Below are 22,743 nucleotides of genomic sequence, written 5' to 3' on the forward strand. Positions count from 1 at the left end.
AATTGTCTGAAAAAGATGAGCAAATCTTTGCCGATCGAATGGCTCGTGTCTAATTTACCAGACGCGTCTTTTTGGTGCGTCATTGTCTTCCAAGGCTGCCCTAGCTTACACACGGTCTCGGCAGCAAAGTGTCACTGGAAACTATGCAAAGATGATGCCAATCAAGGCACGTCCCCAGGACGCAGTCTGGTCCGTGACACTCTGCAACGCTCTGCAGCATCCTGCCTCCATGGAGCTGACATGCCCACTTCACCAGTCTGGGCTCCATGCCAGTGTCTCCTACACACACACACAGGCGCACACGTCTCTTGACACTCCGAGTCTCATCTCCTCCTCATCCCTCCCCTTCGCAGCCTCGCACTCCCTCTGTCTGCTCATTTGCAATGCGAGGCTCACTTATCACACAGGCTCTCAGGCTGGGGATGTGTGCCTGTGCTGCAGAACACCCAGCCTGCCGTATGCTGCAAGGAGGAGGCTGTATCTGATGCTGCCCCCTGCCCTTTTTCTGCCTGCACAGCTCAAGGAGGGTACAACCCCTGGCTCAGTGTCTGGATGGAGACCCAGCAAGGGCCTGATGCTTCAGGTGAGTGACATGTCCTGTGCCGACGCACCTAGGGCAGGCCCCTTCTCCCACTTTATTTTTTCTTTTTACAAACTCCCCGTATCGGCATAGCTAGTAGTAGTTAGTCACATTCAACTGGGCTTTTGCTGCCGGTAGCCTGGCGAAGGTCTGGGAAGTCTATGAGAAAGGGATGGGAGATCTGCACACTTTGCAGACCGGCGAGTACCGCATTGATCAGAGGATGCTCCATCGAGGGGCACCACAATCACTTTGGACCACCCACAGGCTCTGTGGGCAAAGTATGAATTATTCCGTGTCTGATACATTCTAGAACCTCCATGGCATACCTGATGAGAAGAAAAAGATACAATGTATAAATGTTCCCTTTTACAGTTTATTACATTTATTGATTTTCTTTATATTACTTCATTTTTATTGATTATTATTATTTATTTTAAATGATTTTATTTTATTTTTTTTAAATGTATTTCTTGAGTGCCGCTAAACTCAACTGCACTTGAAGTACACAAACCATTCCAATAAATTCCTTCCCCTGTGACAGAGCTTCCCACTGCAGTCAAACAAAGACTAGTTTTTGGGTGGAAGCTCATTGAACTACCAGCAGGTTCTGGATTGGTGGGGGAACACTGGACACAACCCATTCAGACACAGGGAGGACATACAAACTCCATGATGATGTCCTCACGTGTCGTGACTACCCTGGAAAAACTGTTGCAAGAGCATTTGGACATGCAGCAGTTTACTCAACAGCTAAAATATAAAAGAAAATGGGAGCTCAGACCTCCGGCCAGTGCCTGCAAAGTGCAGACATTTACAATGGCCAGGATCATAGTGAATGATTATTACATGAAAGAAGAACCCCAGGAAATCTAAAAATTAACACTTGCAGTGGGGCTACCCCCACACTGCAAGGGTTAACTGCTCATTTTGGTCTAGAGGTGCCAAAATAAAGAAAATATACTCAACCTGATCCTGCGGCAGTGACCGCTCACCTCTTTCCCCCCTGCTCTGGCCGTGGGATGTCCCTTGGCGTCCTCACGTCTAATGCAAGTCAATGGAGCTGCATTAGATGTGATGACGTCAAGGTTCCCTACACCGCCGGAGCCCAGGGGAGAAGAGGCTGCAGGGACCGGTCTAGCAGCCTAGCGGGACTGAGGATCAAGTGAGTATATCTGCTTTATTTTAGCCCCCCTAGACCAAAATGAGCAGTTAACCCTTGCAGTGCGGGGGTAGCCCCACTGCAAGGGTTAATTTTTAGATTTCCTAGAGTTCTTTTTTTAATGGACATTTTAGCTATTGATTAAACTGCTGCATGCCCAAATGCTGTTGCAACAGTTTCTCCAGGGGAGTCCCAACACGTGAGGACACCGTCATGGAGTTTGTATGTCCTCCCTATGTTTGCATGGGTTGTATCTGAAGTAATAATCATTCACTAGGAGTCTGGCCATTTTAAATATCTGCACTTCGCAGAGGCCAGAGGTTGGAGATCCAATTTCTAGCCGTATTTCCTTTTTATTCATGGATGCAAATGCAGTTATTAAATTAAAATATTGCCTGTTGAATTTGCACTGCTTATCAATCAGCAACAACAACATGAATTGCATCAAAATAAAGTAATCTTCTTTAATATAATCATTCACTATGAGCCTGGCCCTTTAAATGTCTGCACTTTGCAAGCACAGGCCAGAGGTCTGAACTCCCATTATAATGCATCTTTCCTTTTTATTCATGGATGCTAATTTAATTAAATGAAAAACGTTCCTGTTGAATTTGCACTGCTTATTAATCAGCAACGACAACATGAACTGCATCAAAATAAAATATTCTTCTTTAATGAGACAATCATTCACTAGGAGTCGGGCTGTTTAAAATGTCTGCACTTTGCAGGTACGGGCCAGAGGTCTGAGCTCCAATTCCTAGCCGTCTTTCCTTTTTATTCATGGATGCAAATTTATTTAAATTAAAACGTTCCTGTTGAATTTGCACTGCTTATTAATCAGCAACGACAACATGAACTGCATCAAAATAAAATATTCTTCTTTAATGAGATAATCATTCACCATGAGTCGGGCTGTTTAAAATGTCTCCACTTTGCAGGCACAGGCCAGAGGTCTGAGCCCCCATTTCCAGACGTATTTCCTTTTTATTCATGGATGCTAATTTAATTAAATGGAAAGCATTCCTGTTGAATTTGCACTGCTTATTAATCAGCAACGACAACATGAACGGCATCAAAATAAAATATTCTCCTTTAATGTAATAATCATTCACTATGAGCCTGGCCCTTTAAAATCTGCACTTTGCAGGTACAGGCCAGAGGTCTGATCTCCCATTATAATGCACATTTCCTTTTTATTCATGGATGCAAATTCAATTCAATGAAAAGCGTTCCAGTTTAATTTGCACTGCTTATTAATCAGCAACGACAACATAGATGCATCAAAATAAAATATTCTTTAATGTAATGATCATTTACTTTGAGTCTGGCTGTTTTAAACATCTGCACTTTGCGGGTACAGGCCAGAGGTCTGAGTTCCCATCTCTAGCCGTCTTTCCTTTTTATTCATGGATGCAAATTTATTTATCCTGTTGAATTTGCACTGCTTATTAATCAGCAATCACAACATGAACGGCATCAAAATAAAATATTCTTCTTTAATGTGATAATCATCATTCACTATGACTGCTTATTATTCAGCAACGGCAAGGTCTGAGCTCCCATTTCAATGCAGCTTTCCTTTTTATTCCTAGATGCAAACTAAATTAGTATATACAAACATTCCTGTTGAATCTGCTTATTGTTCAGCAGGAACTGCATCAAAATAAAAGATATTGAGGGGAATTTATCAGAACTGGAGCAGACAGAATCTGGAGCAGTTGCCCAAGGCAACCAATCAGCTTCTCTCTTCAGATTGTTCAGTTAAAGGAGAACTATGGGGTTAAGGCTTTTCCCCATAGTTCTCCTTAGGGTAACGGGAGGACACAAACTAGCGTCCTACCGTCACCCTAGGCTCAGTATACTGAGACGCCGCAGTATACCGCAAGCTGCTGCTCGCGGTATACTGAGACGCTGAAGCGGATCCCGACAATTGTGCCGGGATCCGCCCAGCTGCGTGACTGACAGCTGGCTCTGCCTATCTAGAGGCAGAGCCAGCTGTACCAGCCCCCTCCCCCGTCCGTTCCGCCAGTCAGCGCGAGCGGGGAGGGGGGAATCCAGCCCCTATCACAGCAGAGAGCCGTGACAGGATCGAGAGGTGAGCGAATGCCGGTATGTGTTCGCTCACTTCCCGATCTATAGAGCCGACCTGTGACAGTCTCATTGTAACAGGTCGGCTAGAACTATCAGGCTGAGTGAAAAGCACTCACCTCATAGTTCTCCTTTTAAGATTTGAAAATGAAAGAGAGAAGCTGATTGGTTGCCCTGCCCAGCTGCTCCAGATTTGGCCTGCTTCAGTTTTTATCAATTCCCCCCATTGACATGTGCAGTAAGAATGTAGCAGATTTATTTTAGGGAATACTTTGCATTTTGCAATAAAATCTATTATAACTAAAAACATTTTGGGAGTCGTTACTGTTCCTGGAGTCCATAGTGAAAAGATTCCGGCAAAGATTGGAAGTACATAGCGCCCTCGGTGCAGATTGGATGACTATTTGGCCAGACTCTCGGAGGTCTGTAACTGCACTCCTAGTCTGGGAGGAAGGGAGGAAGCGTGTCTGCTCACATTGATGGTACCAGAAAATAAAATACTTGATCTTGGAATGCCGAGCGTTTCTTTATAACAGCCGCAAAACAGCTGCGTAAGAACGGAATCGGTTTCTAGAATGTCACATTGTGCTGTGATACGGCAACGTGTCACCGCGGCCTGACCGTCATGGAGAGGGTGACAAAGTCCCCAGGCGCTTAAGTTTAAGTTTCCAAAGCTCCATATGCCGCGTCTCTAATCCCTGCAGCAAAAGCCTGTTTTACATCTGCTTAGATGTGAAAGGGTAGGCACACCTAAAACTGATCTCTCAGGGTTTGCTGGATGCTGGTGGGTTGAGTATAACCCCCGGCTTAGGAAACCTCTTTCTTGAGATTCATTACCCCCCAACATCCCACTGCAGCTGCTTTAACAGAAACAAGAGGCCTCTTCCTATGTATATTTAAAGCTGAATTCCTGGAGAGACGAAACATGTGGGAGATGTTTTATCTGCCAAAGGATTTGATTTTGTCCATCCAGTTTGAGTTTTTCTACAAAGCTCTGCTACGCAGTACAGCTCTATCTGCAGGGCAGGAGACCTGATTTTCCTCGGCTGCACTTTAGTCATTCTTACAGGTCTTGTCCCTCCCCCAGCTTGTGATTGGGCACTGAAAAGCGAAGCAGCACGGTGATGAGTTCATCTGTCACTCTGCTCTCTGGTCCTATCAGCATATGAGCACTACAGTACAGCTGGATGGCTCCTTGCGCTGCTTCACCCTCCCTCAGTCTTTGCTATGCTGTCGGAGCTGAAACAAAGACAAATTCCGGTCCTTTCACTGCTTGCATTCAGAAATATTAACAAGTCTTACTTCTTCTGTTTCATTCTTTATAAAGCTGAGCTCCATATTTCACCTATAGCCAGAATAACCGGAATCTTTCTTGATGTTATCCTCCTGTTATCACCAGCACACAGACTCGGAGAGGGAAGGGCAGCACTAGCAGCCAATCTTGACAGGGAAAATTCTGACAGGAGGAGAGAGCAGAGTTGATGTTTTAACAGTGTGTAGCTACTCTGTCATTGTCCAATCAGGAGGCTGTGGTGGTGAGGAGGTGACACCGCTGTATTCCTTAATACTAACAGATGAAGTGGTGTCACCCGGTCTTCCTGATGTGTGTGTATATTATAACTGTGGTGGGACAGATGTACACATCCTTTGGTAGGTGAGCAGTTCTAGCAGGACGCGCCTCCCGGGACCGCGTGATCGTGCACCATTGCCCACAGCGACTGCTGCGCGGCCCCATTGATATCAATGGGGTTACATCCGTGCGGCAATCGGTACATGTACCTCTTTTGGCGACACGTACCATGGCAGGTAACCGTGCAATCTGCCTGGCACGACACTGCGCAATGTTCCCAGCACGACATAGCGTAATCTGCCTGGCGGGACATTACACAATCTGCCCAACGCAACACCGCGCAATCTGCCCGGCGAAAACACTGCGCAATCTGCCCTGGCGCAACACCGCGCAATCTGCCCTGGCGCAACACCGTGCAATCTGCCCGGCGCAACACTGAGCAATCTGCCCAACAAGAAAGGGGTGCCATTAGGAAATGTCACCGCCAGTGCAATTGGCGGTGGTGGGCGATTCCATGACCACGCGACCATCTGCGCGGTTTCGTGCATGATTCCCATGCGGTCACAGGTCGCCATAGTGTGAACCTGGCGTTATGTAGAGTATCTGGGCTGTAGCACTCACATATACCGACATGGAGCGTGCCGGCAGGAAAGTAGAGAGCAGAGAGATGAATTCATCATCAGCTTTGCTATCCAGTCTCAGGCTGAGGTGGGGAGTGACTGAGTTGCACAGAGAAAAATCAGGTCACAGGGTTGGCAGTGCTATGTGGCAGAGCTGTGTAAATGTCATGACTGCATGTATATAAAAACCCCTTTGGCAGGCCAAACACCTCCTAATATGTATGTCGATCAGTTGTGTATGTAGCCATGTGCCTGATGTTCAGCATGGAATCCATGCATGGGAGGTGGCGATGCTTTGTTCCCAAGATGATATCATTTTCATATAAAACATAAAAGAAGCGGAATGGGTTTTAGAAATGGAACGTTGTGTAATGTAAGAAATGATTGAGCAGAGACTCAAAGGAGTATGTTCTAAGAATTGCGTAAATGAGAACCAATTCAGTTCAAGACTGTGCTGGAAAATGACATTTGGAGAATGAAGGATTGAATCCATTTGGTTGGAATGGAGCCATATAGGCGATGCTCATGAAAGGCCACATCTGCTACAATCTGATTGTATCATCTCCATAGATATGAAGTAGTATTAAACCCTCAAAAATTCAATAAGATTTTAAAGTAGTGTTTGTGGAGAACAGCTCCAACTCTCTCAGATCAGCTTCCCCAAACTTCCTTTCCAGTGCAAAATCACAAGGGATAGTGCAGACTCCAGCAACTGTTCATCTACTAGCTTGGAGAAGAGAGGAAGGAGGAGCGAGTGGGAAGGGGTGTGGGTTGCCTAGTTGTGCCTGTGTCACATCAAGCGGCAGGGAAAGGAATTCAAAGCACACTGGGAATCCAGGAAGTTGTTTTTTAACCTTAATTATTATTTGATTCCTGTACCTTGGTGGAGGTGGAGGGTTCCTTTACATATGTTGTGTTAAAGGTAGTGGCGTCACAAGGAGGGTGCGGGGGGTGCGGCCCGCACCCGGATGACACCATTGAAGGGGAGACACCAAAATGTCATTTTGGTGTCTATCACCCCGCCCCATGAAAAGTCAGTTTCGGGAGAGAGGTGGGGACCCGACGGGAGACCAAGATGGCCGCCGGCAGGTATCAATAAGATCGCGGCTCATGCGCAATGACGTCATCGCGCACGCGTGTGGTGACATCACAATGGGGTGTCACCCGGTAACCGCTCCGGGTGACACCCAGCCTCTGGACGCCCCTGGTTAAAGGTGACCCTCTTTGTCATCTCAGAAGGTTGGAAGCTACGGGGTCACCGAAGGAGTAAATCCTTAAATGAAATTAAGTGAATTGCACATCGCATATAAAACTGATGCTTATTCTGCCTTTATGTTGGACTATGTAACATTTCTTTATTGCGCCGTCCTATAGACATTGCTCTCTGTACTGCGTATTGAATAAAGTCCTCACAGATCTCATTTACTGTAGACCAAGTCTGGAGAAGAGGACCGTTACACAGCTTTTACTGACATGTCAGATTTGTACTGTTTGTCGGCATCGGTAATTGTCCTCATTAGCAGCCGGGCTGCATCTGGTGGTGGTGGCACAGTGGTGATCCCCCGGAGAGCGGCGTGCTGAGAGTCACATGGTATTTAATCCTAGCGACACATCCCTCCTGAGAGTGCGCAGATACAGTTATAGATCATTCACAACAACAACCCGGTGCCAAGGCCAGAGGCGGTATCATTTGTCATAGAAGACACTTACAGTCTCTGTAGTCGATGCCAGTCTCTACTGTATACATGTAAATAGCATTCAAGAAGGAAACTGGTGAAGTGCGGCTAATACATATGCAGCGTGTATACTCGTTTTTTGTTTCTTTATCTTTTCTTAGTTTTGTGGCGCTGGTTGTAAGAAATCATACTCCTCCACAGAGTAGGGAGCAAATCCTGTCTCTGACAATGGCCTTGATTCAAGATAGGCAGAGCCAGCTGTCACTCACACAGCTGGGCGGATCCAGACATAATTGTCGGGATCCGCTTCAGCTGCGGCGTCTCAGTATACCGCGAGCCGCCGCTCGCGGTATACTGAGCTTAGGGTGACGGGAGGACGCTAGTTTGTGTCCTCCCGTTACCCTAATGAGAACTATGGGGAAAAGCCTTAACCCCATAGTTCTCCTTTAAGGGAACAGGAGTTGAGAGAATCAGCTGTCTGGAAACATGATGACTGTAGATGCCTGGGTAAAAGTATGACGAAACACATTTATGGGCAATGTGTATTTGTTTGATTTGGATTCAGTATTGAAAAAAAGGTTTGAGAGTTTAATACGACTTTAAGGATTTATATAAAAAATGATTGGTAAAACCTAAAAATCGTATTTTCCACCATTACGTTTACTTTCTTTCTGCTTTTCAAAATAGCAAATGAGATAAATAAAAGGTGGGATGGAAGCTTGAGTGAAATATAACACTTTTGGTAGTTAAATAGTACATTTTCCTAGACATCAGACCAAACTAATGAAGAAAGAGGGACAGTGGGATTTAGTTCCCAATGAGGGACAGTTCCTCCAAATGGGAGGTATGCGCTGATAATCGCTGCATAGCATATCTCAGAGCAGGTGTCCTTATGGAGACAACAGCGGACCATACCAGCATAATGTGTGTTAAAATGGCCACTTGTCTCCAGTGGCGTCACAAGGGGGGTGCACCTGCACCCGGGTGACACCACTGTCATTTTGGTGTCACCCCCTATAAAAAGCTGGGCACTCGGTCATGGACCAAGAGCCCGACAGTGTCAGGAGAGAGGAGGGCACCCGGCGGCATACCTCATGCCGCCAGGTGAACGTCCCCTCCTCTCTGTGGCACTCGACAATCACCAAGATGGCCGCCGGCAGGCGTCAATTAGAGAGTTGCCACCCTATAACTGGAGATGCCTAAACAAGGACCTTAATGGCAGGGTCAGCAGCTATTATTTTAATGAGAACGTCAGATTAACAAATATTGGAAATTACTTTTGAAATGGTAAAGCTTGTATGAAATGGTAGCTATTGGGTTTACATATACTTTACAGCGACCTTATCTGCTTGGTTTTATATCTGCTCCCTCTCTATGTTTATATACTAGTATATAAGTATATATAGTATAGTATATAGGTTCTGATCTCAGCTTCTACAGAATGCCGTCCTTTTAGATTGCTCAGCCTGAGATTCTGTTATTTTCTGATGCCACTGGACACAATTGCTTTTTGTTCTACATTATTGAAGGGGTCATTTTTTCTAATTTCGGCTGCTAAGGATGCGAATTTAGCATCTGTCTTACAGAAATCTTTCTTTCATCAAAGAATTCCCGGAAGCCATCAAGAGGATACGTGAATAGAATTCTTTTTTTCTATTTCAAAATAGAAAATCGTATAGTTTTGTAGTGACTATGTAGGCTACGGATTTATAAGAGAGCGACACAGGCTGTGCCCAGGGATGGTAGAATTTCAGGGGAGACGAATCCTATTATATCATCATATCAGGGGGTAATTGTGGTCATAGCGTTCTGTTTAGGCTTTTTTCATATCTCTATAGTTTGAGCTCGATGGACATGTGGCTTTTTTCAACCTGACCATCTATGTAACTATGTAACTATATTTTAAAGGAGAACTGAGATGAGTGCTTTTCACTCACCTCATAGTTCTAGCCGACTTGTGACAATGAGACTGTCACAGGTGGGCTCAGTAGATCGGGAGGTGAGCGAACACATACCGGCGTTCCCTCACCTCTCGATCCTGTCACGGCTCTCTGCCGTGACAGGGGAGGGGTTGGATTCCACTGTCACTCACGCAGCTGAGCGGATCCCGGCATAATTGCAGCTCGTGGTATACTGAGCTTAGGGTGACGGGAGGACGCTAGTTTGTGTCCTCCTGTTACCCTAAGGAGAACTATGGGGAAAAGCCTTGGGCTCCTGTGAAAGGGAGCATTAGTTGATGGAGTCAGGACTTGGGGTGGGAGGCTCTGTTAAAAGGCTTTTGGTTATTGGGAGGTTGTATAGGCTGACATGTTGTAGTGGTGGGCTTTCTGAGATATTTAGTTATGTTGGAGCACTGACCTACAGATGTCCATCCACATGACGAGTCTTGTCATTCCTTGCAACTGCTTCTATAGATTTCATGACCCAACCAGTACATAAGTAAGTGTCCTTTAGACCAGTGGTTCTCAACCTGTGTAACCTCAGGACCCACATTTGTCCTTGATCATTAAGTCGTGACCCAAGTCACAATGCAATTGAATGCATGGAATTAGGGTACAGTGCGTTCCGGTGTGGGCATACAAGCTGTGGCTTCCCACACCAGAATGCACGGCAGGTGCGATTGCATGGTACAGTGCGGTATTCGCACGGAACTATGTGATTAACGCATTGTATTTGTGTGAACGTGCCCTCAAAAACACTGACATACATACACAACCACAGACACAAGACACACACAATGGGGCCAAACTGGGCATATTGCCCTCCTAACCCACTCTTGTGCCCCTCATGGCCTACCCCTGTGGCCAGGATGCATGTAAGGTCTGGGATGACACCACAAGGTCGCCCATGTCTCTTTATAAGTTATTTGCTGTTCTCTGCTCATTTCAGTGAAGTTACAGGAAGTGAGGGGATAGCCCGTGTTTAATAATCATCACCAGAACATTTCAGCCAGATGAAAGATTTCCCCTCTACTCCAGGTGACAACTGTAAAATTTACAGGTGACAACTGTACAGGTGACAACTGTAAAATTTACAGGTGACAACTTTACAGGTGACATCTGTAAAATTTTGGCACTTCTGACCATTGAAGGCATTCGTAATCCCCACCTAGGCAATGCTAAAAATAGGGAGCATTGCTTGCATATATTTTCCCATTTCCACCTTTGGACTATACTAGAGTGCGTTCTATGAGGGAAATGTGTGCTACAAAAAAAGAAAAACCATTGTGCTTATACAGTTCCATGGAAATCAGCCTCTTTCTAGGCCAATATGATTTTCTAAACAAAGCTAATTGCTTTGCATTTGCGCTTTTGCAAGTAAATAGGGCCTTGTGATAGTCAATTACATTTGCAGAAATTGCCTCTCCGGGGTTCCAGTTTAGGTACACATACATGTTCCATAAGCTATTGAACGTTCCGGAGAATTTGTTAGTAAGATGTGGAAGATGACAACAGGGAGCCACTTGTAGACTAAAAGGGTTTAATGCTGAGGATAGAAGCTGTTGGGTGGTTATTATTGTATTCTGACTCCGATCGTTGTGATAGCGAAATATATCCCTTGCTGAGACCTCTATGCCTGGCCTGTATAAGCAGATATACTCACTGCGGACAATCCCCGTCAGATAGCTGAACTCGTCAATACCGATTCATTCAAAGAGGTGTTTATTCTTTACATCAGGGGTTACAGCAGATAACAGGAACAGCAGATGAATGGTGATAGTATTGTGCGGTCAGAAAATGATGCCTTTCCTCCGTACTGTGCAGATTACCTGTGTGTCCTTGTTACATGTGGCTTTCAACTGTGGCCATGACACAGGAAGTACTGCACACAGGAAGAAGGGTGGGGCTACATACAGAGAGGAAATACATCGTAGACATCACAAAGAATCACAGAAAAACATGTACATTACAACAAAAGGCCACTAGATGGCAGCATAGGATAACACATGAATTTAGCTATGAGAAAATAGTTAGGCAAATCACACTATATAAATTCTAACCTATATAACAATGCTAATCTTAACTGAGGCTATGCATCTCATATTCTATGCCCCTATTGGGGCGGCACATATTGGATAGAATGGAAAAAAAATTCGGGAGTAGGGCTTTTGAGAGTAGGCTCTAAGGTAGCTACGGACTTCGGTGGACAGTCAAACAGTTTGGTCATTTACAAGTGGATTGGGGAACGTTTGTAGACCCCACCATGAACCCTGGCTGACACTCCATTGCAAGGCCTGCTCAGGAGGAAAATATATGGGCTGGTCAATCATTATTGTTTCCACTCAGACAGGCCTGTGCCTGCAGCGCACATGCAAGTGGCATGTGCATAGAAAGATCTTTTGATAGAAAGATAATTCAGTGACTGGCAGGGGCGTCCCGAGGCCGCGTGACACCCGAAGCAGGGACCGGGTGACACCCCGCAGTGACGTCATCGCGCACACGCAGTCATCTAATTGACGCCTGCCGGCGGCCATCTTGGTGATGGACGCCAGCAGGGTCACTCTCCTGACACTGACGGGCTCTCGGTCGATGACCGAATGCCCGACGTTTTAGAGTGGGTGACACCAAAATGACTGTCTGTCATTTTGGTGTCACCCGGGTGCGGGTCACCCCCCCCCGCATCCCCCTTGTGACGCCACTGTTGACTGCGTAAATTGTATTTCTATAAACGCACACAATGAAAGGACGATCGGTCTAAAAGCTTACAGTGATGGTAAAGTCATTAGGTTGTTAGGCTATTTCAAATGCTGATTAAATCACTTACAATGGACGGTGCTCCTTAATGTTCAAAAGTTTTCGTTTCCTGCAGAATCAGCTGGTCCCCTGAGCACCGGCCCTGATATCCTGTTTTAGGGTCCTCTACCTTGCTGGGTCCCATGGAGCCACCCTTGTGTGTGCTAGTAAGCTGTGTGTGGCTCAGTGAACACACGGGCACAGCAAGGCAAACCATTCCCCTGCTCCCCATTGCTCCTTTCTCTCTTTTCCAAGCTAGCAGATGGATGGCTGCTGGAGACTGCTCTGTCCCATGTGATCGTAAGTTCAGGGAAGCTGAACTGAGAGAGTTGGAGCTATTTGGAAACGTGATGACTGTAACTGTTTGGGGAAAAATGGAAATAAACACTTTGCTGAGCGATGTATATTTATTTGATCTGGATTCATTATTGAAATATGTTTGAGAGTTTAATACTATTATAATTTCTAGCCCTAGCCTCCGCACAAGAGGAGGGGATGTGAAACGTCTTCTGGAATAAGCTTTGTGTCGTTTTGTTGTTTTACAGACGACAGATGATCAGTGAGCCCAAAATGTGGAGATGTGAGTCAGACTCTACCACATGTGTGGGTGTGCGTGTTCTGCGGTATATAGGGCAAATCTGTCCTGCTACATACACAAGCATACACAGACAGATTGTACTGTAGTATGAGGACCGCATGTGACTTGGTATCATAAGATAACATTGTTTGTTTCAGTTGGTGCATTGGATGTTCATCATAGGAATACCTTGATCTGGTAGATCCCGCACTGCAAGGGTTAAGTGCCCATTTTGCTCTAGGGTCCAAAATAAAAAGATATACGCAGCTGATCGTCGGTCCCAGCAGTCGCTTCTCCCCCGTGCTGCAGCGGTCTAATGACCCGTGCCGTCATCATGTCCATACAGTATATAAGATGTGAAGGCACCAAGAGACATCCCAGAGCAGGAGCCGAGAGGGAGGTAGGTGAGGGGTCATCACCACGGGTGAGTGTATCCTTTCTATTCTAGACCCTGGACCAAAACGAGCACTTAACACCAGAGTTCTATAAAATAAGATATTGATGGCAAGTTCCAGTGACCACTTCAATTAAAGCATACAATATAAGATTAGATTTTCATATTCCCGCTGTCATTTTTCACTACAGGATTTAATCTGATTGGCTGTTTTGGAACAGGACAGGCTGCTTTTATTTCTGACCCCCTAGCAAAGAAGGTGCAGCAGCCATTTAACTAAGTTAGAGGTGTCGCAGCACTTGATTTGTTACATAGTTACATAGTTACATAGTATTTGAGGTTGAATAAAGACATTAGTCCATCAAGTCCAACCTATTAGGATCTCATTCTAGGAGTACCTGTACCCCTGTATATTACGGTCCCTTAAGAAATCGTCCAAAAGTTTCTTGAACAATTCCACATTCTTTGCTGAAATCACCGCCTGTGGCAGTGAGTTCCAGACCCTAACTGATCTTACTGTGAAGGTGTTTGGCTTTCCTCAAACTCCTTTATTTGAAAGACTCAGGACATGATAATATACATCACTGGTCGGCTGCTCAATTTACTTGTATTTTATTATGTATACTTTATATGCAATGTCTTTCTTCCTGTCCCATCTATGTGTTGATCCTTATGTTCCCGTGTAGCCTGTGCAGAGCAGAGCAGAGAAGCAGGGAGCTCGGCTCTTTCTCCCCATAGTGGCCCTTCAGAGGTGACTGTCGAGGAACCCCAACATTCACCGGCTGTCGAAGAACAATCCGGAATCCTGGCACCAAATTCTGGCCTTCTGCAGGTCACAGAAAGAAGACGTAAGTGTTCCGTGGTGGATTCATGGTACCTTGAGTCCAGGGCTGTTTTCAGTTCAAGGACCTCCAGCCAGTTTATGGGCATTATATATATATATAAGGATTTACCATAAAGAGAGACATTATAGTCACAATACAATTCAAAAGAAGAGAGTCAGGAGGAACCTGCCGGTGAGTGTTTACAATCTAAAGGGGAAGGGCAAGTGATACAAGAGGTAGTAACTGTGCGGGGATGAGTTGTATGAGAAAGTGAAATTTCAGTAGTTAGGTAGAGGCGACTTTCCTGAGGAGAAGAGCTTTCAGGGATGGCCTAAAGGAGTAGAAGATATCCATAAAGGTTGGGGTAGGGAGTACCAGAGGATGGGAGAGACTTTGGAGAAGACCTGGATGGGAAGGAATGAGGGAGCCAGAGAGCATATATATAAGGGGGATATAAGGGGCATATATAAGGGGAATATAAGGGGCATATATAAGAAGTAATATAAGGGGCATATACTGTATAAGGGGGGATACAAGGGGCATATATAAGAAGGAATATAAGGGGCATATATAAGAAGGAATATAAGGGGCATATATAAGAAGGAATATAAGAGGCATATATAAGGGGGAATATAGAGGGCATATGTAAGGGGAGATATAAGGGGCATATATAAGGGGGGATAAAGGGGGCATATAAGGGATATTTATTTTTCTCTGTGTATGGGTCCTCTGAAATAACTTGTGTTTGCACCTCTGCAGAGCCTCTGAGCAGTGTCTCCTCTCTTGAAGTGCACTTTGATCTCCTAGACCTGACCGAACTCACAGATATGTCAGATCAGGAACTGGCCGAAGTGTTCGCCGACTCTGATGATGAAAATCCACACAATGAGCCACTCCCAGGTATGACATCCATCCAAACTATTGTCATGTAATGAATCTATTAAAAAGTAAAATAGACCTAGGGGAAAGGTCCATGTACAATGCATGCATGTCCTTTTTTTAAATCCTGCACTTACTTGTGTAATTATAACATAGAAATGTGCGCTATCACACCCTGAGGCTGATTTATTAAGGAGTTAAGACTTTTCCCCTCAATAAATTCTAGCTGCGTTCACTTTAAATACCCAATCGTGCACATTTAATTAAAAAAAACAGGAATTTGTTGTTCACATGATTGAAGTGAATCTTTATGTAATTTAATGAGTGAATATTTTTAATTCCTTTGGTAAATCAGGCTTAATGCCGCTTAGCTCTTACCCTCCACTCTTTTGCTTCCTTGGAATACAGTCTCACTTCGGGGCTATTTTGAAGCAATAACAATAAAAGCACCTCGATTCCCTGAGTTATATATCGGTCACTTTGGCACAAATGCAATCAGCAGAAGCAGGAGGTGACAGTGACATACAATGACAGATTTAGAATAGATTTAATCCTCACTTCTGTAGAGACCTGAAGTCACCAAGAACGCGTTGTGGAATTTCTTGTTCAGGGAAAGGCGCATGAAACCTTACAGCAGCAAATTGTAATACGGATGGATATGGAAAGAGGTCATATTATGCAGACTTAATATTTCCTTCTGAAGCTCCTGAGAAATCAAACTCATGTTTTAAGAAATGCATTGGGTTACATCCTCCATATGCACTGTTGGATAAAGGTTTATTACGGGAAAAAGTATCAAACAGACCAAAATTAGCATAAGTCTTACCGCACAGAAAGTGTAACCTGGTTTGCATGTAGAGGTTAAAATCTTGTCTATTAAACATGTGACTTCATGAATTTTGCTATTAATATGGATTATATTTTAATGCATTGAATAGAATTTGGACAACTGATTCTTTAACATATTTACTTTTCAAGTACCGGTATGCTCCCACTTGGTTTATATTTTTTCCTAGTTTTGAGAGAAAAACTAGGGGATGTTAGTATTTATTAGACATGTAAGATGCAAAAAAATTCGGTTCGGATATTTCGTTATTTCGGAATTTGGTATTCCGATCCGAAATTCAATTCGGTTCGGGTTTCGGATTTGGGCGAAATCTGAATTTCCTTAGTTTCGGATGAGTTTACGAATATTCGTTGCGAATATCACAGAAAACCATATACAGATATTAATACTGAAGCTGAATTTCCTAGACCTGAATCTGGGTCTGTGAATCATATATATATATATAATACTAAAGCTGAGGCTCCAAGACCCAAATGGCATTCAGGTCTGGGAGCCTCAGCTTTAGTATTATATGTATATACTGTATACGGCTCCCATGTTGCCGTAACGAAAATTCGTGTTCAGACCCATTCGGATGCATTAAACAGAAAAACACATGATTGGCCAGAAAAGTCACATGTCCGATTTCAGTTTTGTTATTGAATGAAATTCGGACGGGATCCGAAACTCAGAAACAGAAATTCGGATTCAGACACATTCGGATGCATTGGGATTTGGAAATTCTGATGTGTCCGAATGCCTGAAAATTGGTCTGAATTTTGATTCAGTATTTATTATAATTGAACAAATATATATTACACCTCTCTCATACCACTACTTCTCAAGATGATAACCTCTAGACATGTGCACAACAAAAAAAATTAGTTTCCAGATGAAACAAATGAAAACGAAAAATGTCAAAGGAAAAAAAAATGTATGTTGTTTTTTCGGATTCGGAAGCAACGAGCCTCCGAATCCGAAACTGCACACTGAAACCGCAGAACGAGCGACGGCCATGCCGGCGTATTATGCGCCCCGCCATTTTGGAGTAGATCTTGGTGTACACCAAGATGGCGGCGCCCGCATGTTCAAGCTCCGCCATCTTGGTGTACACCAAGATCTACTCCACAATGGAGGCGCGCATGATCTGGCCACTGCTCGTTCAGCATGTGACGTTACAGTCATGTGACGCCATACGCTCTGCCTTTAAGATGGCGGCGGGCATGCGCAGAACATGTGTTCTTAAAACTAATTTATGTATGCCCGAATATCGTTTTATTTCGGATTTGGACAAACCGCCGAATCAACTGATTTTCATTGATTTGCAGGTTTGTCCGAATCGGAATGCACATGTCTAATAACCTCACTGCCTAAACCCAGCAGTGGGGCAGCAGAATGCAGTGTACCAGATCCATCTGACCAGTGGATGGAAATAACAGGGCTGAAAAGATACAGTGCATAGCAAGTTCACTGGCCACTTTACTTTATATTTTAATCAAGGGGATTAGCTTCCTGTCCTGATGCTGAGAGGAGGAAGACCTAGAGACAACCCTGTATGGTTACACAACGTGACATAATCAAACCGAAGCATAGCTTGGAGCTATGTCCTTCTAAATCTGTACAGTGATGGCAAAAATAAATTCCAAATGGCTAAGGGACCCCATGTGACCTTGGAAAATGATCTGCCATACAAAATGTATTTGTTGAGAATAAACTATAGATTGTGTTGCAGTAGAGTAGGGTGCTGAGGGTAAAACAATGATCAAGCTTTGCAGGTGACTCAGCATCTATCCCAAGGCTAATGAACCTTTAATAAAACAATTCCAGTGTGGAGTGAGTGCGTGCTCTGAATACATAAAGGATCAGCTCAGCTCTCTGTCTCTTCCTATGACCTTGTTAGTGAAGAAAGGACACACTAAGTTGTAGACTTCCTAGAGACATTTCTGTTTTGTTTAAATACATGGATTTTGTGTCCAGGGAAATGCCCTGTCTGATACCATCTCTTCATTTACAGGTCTACAGTTACCTCCTCTGCCACGTGCTGGGTATCTACGCTCTCCATCTTGGACCCGATCACGCGCAGAGAGGGAGAAGAAGCATCTCAGTGACTCAGAACTGCAAGGAGGCCTGCTGGACAAGTTTCTTGCTATAGAGAGATCCAAAGAGAATTAAAAAACAAGCCTTTACCCCAACTCAAACTGGTCCCTGCTGCCCTCTTATCATTCATATCAGGGAACGGACCACAGAAAGTGCCAAGACCATAGCTCTCAAAACTGAATTAGCTACAGAGACCCTCGTGATGCTGCCCATAGACTTCACAGAGAATAGAATCTGGGTCCAGAGTCCTACTCCTAATACTTCCTTGCAGCACAAGGAACCTTTAGTAGAGGAGCTGGAAGTAACGTGGACGATCAGTAACTGCACTAGTATAGGTGACATTGTAAAATGACCAGCTATGTAATAAGTTCAATAGCAAGACATCAGAGAACCGTAGTACAACCCAACCAATGGATTGTCCTTCAACACCATTCCCTGCCCTATGATATACTTGGTGCTCAGAGATTGATGACTACTCAAAGGAGATCATGTAAGAAGAAGCCAAGACTTAGTACTCAAAAATGCTTTGTTTGGGTCTATACCAGCAGATGCAGATTGGTAAGAAAGTAAAGAACCCAGCCCATAATGGTGGAACATCCATGAGATCTGCCATCATGCCACCCCTCTCCCAAAAGACAAAAAGAGAGGAGCACACTTAAAGATGGTAGTGCACAGCTTTTGGGACTAATTCCAGTTGACATAACGTCTTTCATAAGCACAGAGTTCCCCCTGCAGCCTTAAGTACACCTCATCTACCACATCTTTAAATACCTTTAACGGCCCCCTGCTGAGTCAAAGTCTTGCCACGAAACATTTGTGGATCGTGTTGGTGGTCAGATGCAGTACATAAGCAGTTTGTCAGATAGTCCTCACATCATGTGAAAGAAGCAGCGTTCCAATGTGTATTCCAAAGTTCAGGTGACCACTTTCGTTTCGTTACTTTGGTGACACTTTTGCACTTTAAAATCACATGAAGTGGCTGCGCCCCACAGCGAAGAGATTTCTCCTTCAAGGTCCCCTGCGAGGGGAGGTTCACGGCACTTAAGGGGTTTGTCGTTGATGGTTTTAGATGGTTCTGTTGTTTGCAACATGTTGCATTAAATTATTTCTCAACCACAAGATTATGCACATTTGTTTCTGAGTCCAGTACTATCCTAGTCCAGTGTCTCTAAAACCTTTGTCATTCATCAGGTAGCACCTTCACCACTTGTGAGTATCTCGTCCATAACCCTGGAGCAGTTCCCAGTCCAGGATGGGGACTTTGTAGGATTTATGTTTTTAAAACTGTTAAAAATAAAAAAAAACAGCTCTGCAAGCAATACTCAGGTCCTCTCTGGTACTGTTCTCCTTCGCAGGAAATCCATTTCCACCATTAAATGTCCTGGTGGTGGGCATTACTTAGACCCGAAGACCCCCCCCGCAATTTCAAATGAAATGACACAGAGAGGTGCGTTGATCTGATCATGTCAGCGCCGCTCTCTGCATCACTGAGGACTGCTTAGCCCAGGGATTAGGTGAAGAAGAAGGGGAACCTGTGGCATTATGTGACCGGCCTGAAGACATCTGGAAAAGGTAAATATAAAAATAAAAAAAGCATAAAAAGATACCACCTTGGGGTCCTCCATGGGGAAAAGGGAGCTTGGATTTGGGGTTTAAGATTTACCTCAAGCCTGCCCTTCTAGATTTAAGGTGTCAGCAGATTTCTTTGTCATACACACCCGCTCATGACTGTAATACTGCCATTGAGAAAGCATCAAAACCAAACTGCTGTCTCCAATTGGCCAAGAAACCAATAGGCAACCTTCATTTAGTGCTTAACTGGTCCCACTAGGAGAACACCTACCAGACACTGTCAGCTACAACTACTGTTACTAATACTAGCTACTGACAGGCATATGAATAGCTGGCAGGCAGGCATGGTGGGTCTTCCTAGGTTTAATTCGCTGGGAAAGTTTGGTGAATCCTGTTTGGAATTCATGAAACCCGAACCTAAAAGCAAATCCCATTGAAGTCTCCAGGGGGACAAATCCTGAAAGTAGATTCTGGCCATTATTAGGGCTAGTTGGCAAAATGCTGTAAAAAAAGGCACGGGAGGCTAGGCACGGCACATGGGGAGCCTATGCCAATGGCAAAAAGAAAAATACAGCGGAGACAGGGACCTATTGATGCAGCTTTGAGGGCAACATGAAAAATACCCCAATCGTTCAAATAACAGGGTGAAGGATTCCTTAAAACTGTTTTAAGGGACAATATCAGTCACAGTGAGAAATTACATGCAGCAGCAGCACTCAATTCTACTTTCATTCTATTGATATTAGTTTAAAAAAACCAAAAGTTATCATCTGAAAAATAGAAAAAATATCTAAGGTGTTGACAATGGATGAGCTAGCTATCAATCAGTTGTTAGGGACAGTTATTGGGCCATACAAATCTTCCTGCCCGGCTCTTAGCAACCTGGGACGCTGTGGCCGGCATCCCACCCGCATACCCATTTCCCCGCCCCCTCTGGTTGCTAAGAGCCGGGCTGGCCCTTACACATCTCCCCGTCCGGCTCTTAGCAACCTGGGACACTCTAGTTGGTGCCTCGCACAGCTCCTGGCAACCAGTGATGTCACTGGTTGCCAGGAGCTTGGCGGGACGCCGACCAGAGTCTCCCAGGTTGGGCTGGATGGTGAGATGAATATGGGACGAGGGTTGGTGAGTGATAAAAGTCAGCTGTCTCCATGGATCAGTGAATGCTTTCCGATCCCCCGAGCACTGCCCCCCCCCCCTCCCCCCCAAGAGGAGCCCAGGGCATGTGCCATATATGCCATGCCCTGGATAGGCTATGGGGCAGCTGGCGTATCCAAAAGCCCTTCTAAGCCAGCTGATACAGACCAGAACCGAAGTCTGCAAATACTCACCTCTGCTCCAGCTATGTGATGTCTGTGAGCTCCCTTCCCAGTGTCGTCATTTTCTCCTTCTGTGTGCCTCCTGGGCATGCGTATCCTAGCACAGAGGCGTGCTGTTACACCACACATGTGCAGTTTGAAATTGGATTTCAAACCCACTGTGAACCAATTGTAGTTGTGAACCTGAACCTCATCCATCCTGGCAGGAAGTTTTTGCTATTAGGCACTCTACATAATTAAGGCTGAACTCCTGGTAAACAGCTAAATATACCGCTTTCCAATGTATAATGTGTAAAATACTGCATTATGACCACTAGTTGGCGATGAGGAGCATAGGAAAGAAGTATTCATTTACGCCGCTCCATCTAGTGGCCATAAGGCGGTATTACATGATGACAGTCAAAATCACATTGGATTCATAAAGAAAATATAGTAAGAATGCTCGTTTTCTGCATCCATTCACACAAAATGAACATTCATAAACATTCACAGGAAGAATGGCTCTGTGCAATGTCTATAAATAGACCACTAAGTGTTTACTTTTCTGCACACACACACATGAAAAGTATTGAAGCCCCTAGATCTGCATGGAACTCACGGAAAAATTAGTATTTTGAGGAAATCACTGGCAGCCTCCTTATTCTCTCACCAGATATCCTGATTAACAAGTATTATGAATTATTTGAACCTTGCTGCATATGGAGGAGATGAAGCAGGACAATGTTTACGCTTGCACGTTTCCTGTATATAGCTGTGATGATACTAAACTTAGCCTGGTTCGTTTAGGTAGGCCTCGGGTCTCTGACTGAATAACTGTTATTGGTTTGGCTGGGCTCCAGCACTCTCTGTGACTGATGTATTATTGATAGTTACAACATGACCCCAAAGCAAGCAGAGGACAAGGCAGGAAGAGAACAGCAACAGTGTAAGGATACTGAACAACCTGCAATGCAACCCCACCCCCACCCCCCGAAAGAAAAAAAAAAGATTATCCACACCGGTATAACAGTTTTGTACAAATGTGAAATTCATTGGTTAAAGCTGAACTCCAGGATAAGCAAATATTGTCTAAATACAAGTCATGTGTATTCTTCCTTCAATCTTGGTGAGCTTTGTGTATTTCTTCCAGATCTGTGCAGTAATCCAGTGTGACACTTCCTGTAATAAAGACCGGCCACTGCTGCTCTCTCTCCTTGTGCAGGGTGACTGGTCTTGTCACTGCCCATTCCCATAGTGGGTGGGGCCTGCTGGGTCCATCTCACAGCTCTGCTCTCTGCACAGGATGTGTACCGCACATTGATATCACTGGGCAATGTCTGGGTTTGCAAAGACATTTGCACACAGAATGGATATATAAAGTATATACTTTATGGCTATTAAAGAAGAACTCTGGGCAAATATAATCTTATCCCTTGTGGTGGGGCTACTCCCGCACTGCAAGGGTTAAATGTTCACTTAGCCTAGGGAGCAAAAAAAAAACCAGAGTCAGAGCTGGAGCGGAGGGGGAGCGAGGCTGCAGGGAGCGGTCTAGGAGTCAGCTGGGATTGCGGTTCGGGTGAGTGTATCTTTGTTATTTTAGCTCCCTTGGACCAATTTTGTGATGACACATTTTCTTCATCGGTTTCATTATCAGGGCGGCGCCATGTTTTCAGAGCAGCAGAGGGAGTCTGGTGCCACAAAGAAAAGTACTATAATATTATTTTATAATAAGGAACAATGGCGGGATCCATTAAAGAGTATTTCCAGTGAATATTAGATGCAGCACACAGCGTCATCTCTGGAAATGACACATGCACCTGTTGCATGGGGACCCCTTGAGACTAAGG

At 44.6% G+C, this 22,743-nt stretch overlaps 1 protein-coding gene across 1 annotated transcript; it reads left to right on the forward strand.

Annotated features, from left to right (window-relative positions):
- Positions 1-222: 222 nt before the first annotated feature.
- Positions 223-19,150, forward strand: DBNDD1 (dysbindin domain containing 1). Its single transcript, XM_018566485.1, has 4 exons — positions 223-583; positions 14,087-14,248; positions 14,984-15,124; positions 17,944-19,150. The coding sequence occupies exons 1-4, from the start codon at positions 553-555 to the stop codon at positions 18,099-18,101; spliced, it is 492 nt and encodes a 163-aa protein (XP_018421987.1). The 5' UTR covers positions 223-552; the 3' UTR covers positions 18,102-19,150.
- Positions 19,151-22,743: the final 3,593 nt, after the last annotated feature.

This window comes from Nanorana parkeri, unplaced genomic scaffold (assembly GCF_000935625.1).
Source record: "Nanorana parkeri isolate BGI_ZX_2015 unplaced genomic scaffold, ASM93562v1 scaffold952, whole genome shotgun sequence".
In the NCBI taxonomy this organism is placed as follows: Eukaryota; Metazoa; Chordata; class Amphibia; order Anura; family Dicroglossidae; genus Nanorana; species Nanorana parkeri.